This window comes from Mizuhopecten yessoensis, unplaced genomic scaffold (assembly GCF_002113885.1).
Source record: "Mizuhopecten yessoensis strain PY_sf001 unplaced genomic scaffold, ASM211388v2 scaffold10749, whole genome shotgun sequence".
Taxonomy (NCBI): Eukaryota; Metazoa; Mollusca; class Bivalvia; order Pectinida; family Pectinidae; genus Mizuhopecten; species Mizuhopecten yessoensis.
This window is the reverse complement of record NW_018408702.1, coordinates 73,308-82,166: the sequence shown is the minus strand read 5'-3', so window position 1 is coordinate 82,166 and position 8,859 is coordinate 73,308. Positions and strand designations below refer to the sequence as shown.

At 34.0% G+C, this 8,859-nt stretch overlaps 1 protein-coding gene across 1 annotated transcript in view; it reads right to left on the bottom strand.

Annotated features, from left to right (window-relative positions):
- Window positions 1–8,859, bottom strand: part of LOC110462105 (peroxisome proliferator-activated receptor delta-like) — a 47,108-nt gene that overhangs the window by 24,939 nt on the left and 13,310 nt on the right. The window contains exon 2 of the mRNA XM_021515939.1: window positions 2,512–2,780. Coding sequence (XP_021371614.1) covers window positions 2,512–2,780 — 269 coding nt within the window. The remainder of the gene's footprint in view (window positions 1–2,511; window positions 2,781–8,859) is intronic.

The following is an 8,859-nucleotide window of genomic DNA, read 5'->3' as shown; positions in this document are numbered from 1 at the left end:
GATGTGATATCAGGCTTGTAGGACAGCGATGTGATATCAGGCTTGTAGGACAGCAATGTGATATCAGGCTTGTAGACAGTGATGTGATATCAGGCTTGTAGGACAGCGATGTGATATCAGGCTTGTAGGACAGCAATGTGATATCAGGCTTGTAGACAGTGATGTGATATCAGGCTTGTAGGACAGCGATGTGATATCAGGCTTGTAGGACAGCAATGTGATATCAGGCTTGTAGACAGTGATGTGATATCAGGCTTGTAGGGCAGCAATGTGATATAAGGCTTGTAGACAGTGATGTGATATCAGGCTTGTAGGACAGCAATGTGATATCAGGCTTGTAGACAGCGATATGATATCAGGCTTGTAGACAGCGATGTGATATCAGGCTTGTAGACAAAGAATTGATATCAGGCTTGTAGACAGCGATGTGATATCAGGTTTGTAGGACAGCAATGTGATATCAGGTTTGTAGGACAGCAATGTTATATCAGGTTTGTAGGACAGCAATGTGATATCAGGCTTGTAGGACAGCGATGTGATATCAGGCGTGTAGACAACAATGTGATATCTGGCTTGTAGGACAGCAATGTGATATCAGGCTTGTAGACAACGATGTGATATCAGGCTTGTAGACAGCGATGTGATATCAGGCTTGTAGACAACGATGTGATATCAGGCTTGTAGACATTGATGTGATATCAGGCTTGTAGACAGCCATGTGATATCAGGCTTGTTGACAATGATGTGATATCAGTCTTGTAGACAAACATGTGATATCAGGCTTGTAGACAGCGATGTGATATCTGGCTTGTAGGGCAGCAATGTGATATAAGGCTTGTAGACAACGATGTGATATCAGGCTTGTAGGACAGCGATGTGATATCAGGCTTGTAGACAACGATGTGATATCAGGCTTGTAGACAGCGATGTGATAACAGGCTTGTAGACAACGATGTGATATCAGGCTTGTAGACAACGATGTGATGTCAGGCTTGTAGACAACGATGTTAAATCAGGCTTGTAGACAATGATGTTATATCAGGCTTGAAGACAACAATGTTATATCAGGCTTGTAGGACAGTTGTGTACAAGGACACTTACATGTCAGTAGCCTACAGACACCTGTTTGACACAGTTCTATAGGGACACTTTTACAACAATTGTTTATTCGGAGAATATTACATAAGTTATAATTTATGGGGACAGAGACGTAAGAAGATAACTGTTTATGATAGGAATGTTGTGATGAGCAGTTGCTTATCATGATTCAGTATTCTGACAATTGTTTATTGGGAGAATGTTGCATTTTGAGAGTTTTAATTCAAGACGAAATATTTTTAGCGCTCAAATCAAGGGCCGTAACTTTGTTGATATCATGATAAAAACCTGGCGGTCCTTTATAACATGCAAATGTCTTAAATGTAATGTATGTTTCAGGTAACATGTCTGGAAAAAAATGTGAGGTCTCATATTTGCCAACTCTCCATATTAAGGAGGGAGACTCCTGATTTCAAACCCTTAATTTTAGTATTGTCACCTAATGAATTTGCTAAACTATTCCTATATTCCAAGATCTCATGATTTCACCTGAAGGACAACTCAAAATATGTCATTTCAAAGGCTTGGTTCGGCTCTAGGGGGTATTTTGTATACACACATTTTATTTATGTTTTAATTTTGAGCATACAGAATCTCCCCCATGGAAATTGCAAAAAGTTGGCAAGTATGAGGTCGGTCGGGATTTGTTTTTATTTCTTTTAATTTATCAAAGTAATTACGAAAATCACCAAACATTTTTTCAGGTCTTTTAAATTATATAAAGGTATTTATATTTGGTTTTGATATCTGCCTATGAAGTAGAGAGGATACAAATATACATCCAACAATTTGTTTGAACCCGGTGGACAAGTTATCCCAACACTAGATGGAGTGTGATTAAGCGAGATAAAATTGTTAGGGTCGGAGGTAAAAACAAGAGTCATTCAGGATATAATTTGTTTTGGCCTAATATGTGTGTAATTTAAATAATGAGAAAATGTTCATCACAGACAGAAAGGTTAACGGACGGAGAAACATTCAGATTCCAGTATATCTCCACACTGCTGTTGTTGTTGTGATAGGGTGTACAGGTGTGTGAAGGTGTTGTTATTGGAGGCACGGTAGTCTAGTGGTAGGTCGCTTGGCTCATGACCAAAGGGTCGCAGGTGCGAGTCACGCCACGGCATTGTGTTGTATTTGTTCCAGTCCACTCAGCTGTAAATGAGTATGTGGTTGGGCAGTGCTAGAATTGCTGAACACAAGCCGTGAGCACTGATATGGCAGTTCGGCTGGTATTGCTCCCCAGGGAGTTGAGAAAGATATTGACTGGTTGCAAAGACCCCTTAACCACGAATAATAATTTGTGAACCGCTTTGAGACGACCTACGAACTAGGTTGTGATAAAGCGGTATATTAAAGAACCTCAAATTGTTATTATTTTTACTACTATTACAGAAAGATGGATATACTTACTAAAGTTGTGGAGGTAGGATGGGCCCTAGTGAGGGAAAAAATATTCACATTCAGGCTGCTGAGTTCTGATGAAGATGGGGATGGGACGGGCGATGAAGATGACGAGGAGTACGACAATGCAGACTGAGGCGATGACGATTGTGATGGTGATGATCGTAGTCCAGACATACAGGAATCCTGGGATAGGTTTATCAGCATGTTTTTGGATGTTATCCTGTCATGTTTATTGATGTCTAATAGTAGTTGTTCTGTGTCGAGGTCAGAAAAGTCTGTGGAAGACAAAATATTAGTTAAATTATTGAAAAAATACTAAATCATAATAACAAACATGATATTTATGTTAAAATATTAAAGCAGATATCACAATTAAGATAACACTCACAGTGTCATGACACTGAGGCAGATCATTTATACCATTTCATCTAATGCCAGTCACAGATTTTGTACGTTCCATTACGAACTTGTCTTGGTTTAATATATTGACCAAGTTTCATAAGAATCCGGACACATCTGATGAACTTATTGTGCAAGATATTGTGTGAAAACCAAAAGAGGCCTACTGTGAAATGGATGAAACAGGCACAATTTTAATACAGCCTGTTCAAAACTGTTGATGGGTTTTTAAAGATTTACAAAAACAATTACCTTCATAAACTTCATAAAACATCCTAACCTTTTATTAATATATCATTATCAAATCAACCTTATTGTTACTGTTGTCATACATCCTTAACTTTTACTAATATATCATTATCAAATCAACCTTATTATTGCTGTTGTCATACATCCTAAACTTTTACTAATATATCATTATCAAATCAACCTTATTGTTACTGTTGTCATATATCCTAAACATTTACTGATATATCATTATCACATCAATCTTACTGTTACTGTTGTCATACATCCTAAACTTTTATTAATATATCATTATCACATCAATCTTACTGTTACTGTTGTCCTACATCCTAAACTTTTATTAATATATCATTATCAAATCAACCTTATTGTTACTGTTGTCATACATCCTAAACTTTTACTAATATATCGTTGTCATACATCCTAAACTTTTATTACTATATCATTATCACATCAATCTTACTGTTACTGTTGTCCTACATCCTAAACTTTTACTAATATATCGTTGTCATACATCCTAAACTTGTATTAATATATCATTATCACATCAATCTTACTGTTACTGATGTCATACATCCTAAACTTGTATTAATATATCATTATCAAATCCACCTTATTATTACTGTTGTCATACATCATAAACTTTTACTAATATATCGTTGTCATACATCCTAAACTGTTACTAATATATCATTATCAAATCAACCTTATTATTACTGTTGTCATACATCCTAAACTTTTACTAATATATCATTACCAGCCTTACTGTTACTGTTGTCAAACATCCTAAACTTTTACTAATATATCATTATCAAATCAACCTTATTATTACTGTTGGGGGGCATCCTAAACTTTTAATCATATGAAAGATTAAAGTTAAATAAATGTATAAAGATGTTATCTAATTTGGTGCAGCCATTGGTGAAAATATTGCAGAATAAGTGTCATGTATGAAGTTCGGTGTATAAGTTTCATGTATGAAGTTCGGTGTATAAGTTTCATGTATGAAGTTCAGTGTATTAGTGTCATGTTTGAAGTTCAGTGTATTAGTGTCATGTTTGAAGTTCAGTGTATTAATTAGTGTCATGTATGAAGTTCGGTGTATAAGTTTCATGTATGAAGTTCGGTGTATAAGTTTCATGTATGAAGTTCGGTGTATAAGTTTCATGTATGAAGTTCGGTGTATAAGTTTCATGTATGAAGTTCGGTGTATAAGTTTCATGTATGAAGTTCAGTGTATTAGTGTTATGTTTGAAGTTCAGTGTATTAGTGTTATGTATGAAGTTCCGTGTATTAGTGTTATGTATGAAGTTCCGTGTATTAGTGTCATGTTTGAAGTTCAGTGTATTAGTGTTATGTATGAAGTTCCGTGTATTAGTGTCATGTATGATTATTACTGTTGTCCTACATCCTAAACTTTTAATAATATATCATTACCAGCCGTACTGGTACTGGTGTCAAACATCCTAAACTTTTAATCATATGAAAGATTAAAGTTAAATAAATGTATAAAGATGTTATCTAATTTGGTGCAGCCATTGGTGAAAATATTGCAGAATAAGTGTCATGTATGAAGTTCAGTGTATTAATTAGTGTCATGTATGAAGTTCAGTGTATTAGTGTTATGTATGAAGTTCCGTGTATTAGTGTTATGTTTGAAGTTCAGTGTATTAGTGTTATGTATGAAGTTCCGTGTATTAGTGTCATGTATGACTTTTACTAATATACCATTATAACATCAGCCTTACTGTTGCTGTTGTCATACATCCTAACCTTTTACTAATATATCAGTATCACATCAGCCTTACGGTTACTGTTGTCATACCTCCTAAACTTTTACTGATATATCATTATCACATCAGCCTTACTATTACTGTTGTCAAACATCCTAAACTTTTACTGATATATTATTATCACATCAGCCGTACTGTTACTGTTGTCCTACATCCTAAACTTTTCCTAATATATCATTACCAGCCTTACTATTACTGTTGCCATACATACTAAACTTTTACTTAAATATCATTATCACATCAGCCTTACGGTTACTGTTGTCATACATACTAAACTTTTACTTATATATCATTATCACATCAACCTTATTTTTACTGTTTTCATACATCCTAAACTTTTATTCATATATCATTATCACATCAGCCTTACTATTACTGTTGCCATACATCCTAAACTTGTATTAATATATCATTATCAAATCAAGCTTATTGTTACTGTTGTCATCCATCCTAAACTTTTACTTATATATCATTATCATATCAACCTTATTATTTCTGTTGTCATTCATCCAAAACTTTTACTAATATACCATTATAACATCAGCCTTACTGTTGCTGTTGTCATACATCCTACCAGCCTTACTGTTACTTTTGTCATACATCCTAACCTTTTATTAATATATCATTATCTCATCAGCCTTACTGTTTCTGTTGTCATACATCCTACCAGCCTTACTGTTACTGGTGTCATACTTCCTAAACTTTTACTGATATATTATTATCACATCAGCCGTACTGTTACTGTTGTCATGCATCCTAAACTTTTATTCATATATCATTATCACATTAGCCTTACTGTTACTGGTGTCATACTTCCTAAACTTTTACTTAAATATCATTATCACATCAACCTTATGATTACTGTTGTCATACATACTAAACTTTTACTTAAATATCATTATCACATCAGTGTCATACATCCTAAACATTTACTAATATATCATTATCACATCAGCCTTACTGTTACTGTTGCCATACATCCTAAACTTTTACTTATATATCATTATCACATCAACCTTATTATTACTGTTGTCATACATCCTAAACTTTTACTAATATATCATTATCACATCAGCCTTACTGTTACTGTTGTCATACATCCTAAACTTTTACTAATATATCATTATCACATCAGCCTTACTGTTACTGTTGTCATACATCCTAAACTATTACTAATATATCATTATCACATCATTACCTTACTGTTACTGTTGTCATACATCCTAAACTTTTAATCATATGAAAGATTAAAGTTAAATAAATGTATAAAGATGTTATCTAATTTGGTGCAGCCATTGGTGAAAATATTGCAGAATAAGTGTCATGTATGAAGTTCAGTGTATTAGTGTCATGTATGAAGTTCAGTGTATTAGTGTCATGTATGAAGTTCGGTGTATAAGTGTCATGTATGAAGTTCAGTGTATTAGTGTTATGTATGAAGTTCCGTGTATTAGTGTCATGTTTGAAGTTCAGTGTATTAATTAGTGTCATGTATGAAGTTCAGTGTATTAGTGTCATGTTTGAAGTTCAGTGTATTAATTAGTATCATGTATGAAGTTCAGTGTATTAGTGTTGTTTGTTTACATAAAATGAAGTACAGAGCAGTGATTACAATTACACCCTCAGAATTTATTGTCACCACATATATGTTCTTTAAAAAACAGATTAAAGCGATGTTTCTAAGAATAAAAATATTACAAATGTTATTATACGATTTGATGAACTTGTTTTCCAGGGTTAATAGTGTATTCTGTATCAGGTTTTGGTCAGTAAATTCAGGGGTTGACACTAACACAACTAAGTCCGCTAGTCCTGGACTAGTAGATTTCAACAAGGACTAGTGAATCACCTAACCTAACTGGTCCTTTGGACTTGTGAAAAATATGAAATAAGAATATTCCTTCTAAAAAATTTGCAAACTGTTTAAAATAAGATACATTTCATGATAACTGTCATAATTTTCACCATATTTTTATGGCAGTAGGTATTTTGAGTCCTTTACAGTCGAATACTTTTGATCTTTCATGCTGCAGATTGCAATGTTTCTTATCAGGTTATCTTGGACTAGTTACTTTGACAAAGGACTAGTAAATAAACTAATTTCAACTAGTCCTGTGGACTGCCAAGCAATAAAAGTCAGTGTCTGACCCTGAGTAAAACAATGTTGAGTACTTTACCTGATAAAAAGTCAGTGTCTAACCTTGAGTAAAACAATGTTTAGTAATTTACCTGATAAAAAGTCAGTGTCTAACCCTGAGTAAAACAACATTGAGTACTTTACCTGATAAAAAGTCAGTGTCTAACCCTGAGTAAAACAATGTTGAGTACTTTACCTGATAAAAAGTCAGTGTCTAACCCTGAGTAAAACAATGTTGAGTACTTTACCTGATAAAAAGTCAGTGTCTAACCCTGAGTAAAACAATGTTGAGTACTTTACCTGATAAAAAGTCAGTGTCTAACCCTGAGTAAAACAATGTTGAGTACTTTACCTGATAAAAAGTCAGTGTCTAACCCTGAGTAAAACAATGTTGAGTACTTTACCTGATAAAAAGTCAGTGTCTAACCCTGAGTAAAACAATGTTGAGTACTTTACCTGATAAAAAGTCAGTGTCTAACCCTGAGTAAAACAATGTTGAGTACTTTACCTGATAAAAAGTCAGTGTCTAACCCTGAGTAAAACAATGTTGAGTACTTTACCTGATAAAAAGTCAGTGTCTAACCCTGAGTAAAACAATGTTGAGTACTTTACCTGATAAAAAGTCAGTGTCTAACCCTGAGTAAAACAATGTTGAGTACTTTACCTGATAAAAAGTCAGTGTCTAACCCTGAGTAAAACAATGTTGAGTACTTTACCTGATAAAAAGTCAGTGTCTAACCCTGAGTAAAACAATGTTGAGTACTTTACCTGATAAAAAGTCAGTGTCTAACCCTGAGTAAAACAATGTTGAGTAATTTACCTGATAAAAAGTAAGTGTCTAACCCTGAGTAAAACAATGTTTAGTACTTTACCTGATAAAAAGTCAGTGTCTAACCCTGAGTAAAACAATGTTGAGTAATTTACCTGATAAAAAGTCAGTGTCTAACCCTGAGTAAAACAATGTTGAGTATTTTACCTGATAAAAAGTCAGTGTCTAACCATGATTAAAACAATGTTGAGTACTTTACCTGATAAAAAGTCAGTGTCTAACCATGAGTAAAACAATGTTGAGTACTTTACCTGATAAAAAGTCCAAACAATTTGTGAACGTAGCCATTTAGGTTTAAAGTTCACATTTCCAAATAATGTTTTTCTAAGTCTGAGGAAAAGTCATTCGGATGCATCCTAAGTAACGGCATTTGAAAAGGCATATACCAGCCTATAGTAACAATGTCCATTGTGTAGGAGTTGCTGGATAGAAAACAATGTAATGACTGCAGGAACTGACCCAACATGGGCATGCAACGCTGCTTTTATGTCTGCTAGTGCTTACGTTGTAATCGTAACAGAGAGAAGATGGGTAATTCATGTGTATATATATGGCTCTGAGCAGAATGTATAATGATGTTTCTACAAAAACACAAAGCTGTCAACCTTGACCTTAATCACAGTGACATATATGTGACTTTTAAAAGTGAGCTTTTGACGGTGTTACAGCCACAGAATTTGTTTCAGCAGTTCTGAGATTTTTGCACAATTGCTTTTTTTAATTAATGACTGTTTCAAATTCATATTTTTTAATTTTCTTCCATGTATTTGTTGACTTCCTTTAATCACAAATGTTAATGAAACCTATGCACAGATTGGAATGAAAACAAGAGGCCCAAGGGCCTTAGCGGTCACCTGAGTTATATCATAGGTACTGGTAGCTTTATTTTATTGTTTAGATGTGATGTGGAAATCAGCATGTAAACTAAGTGAAATACAATACTTGTCATG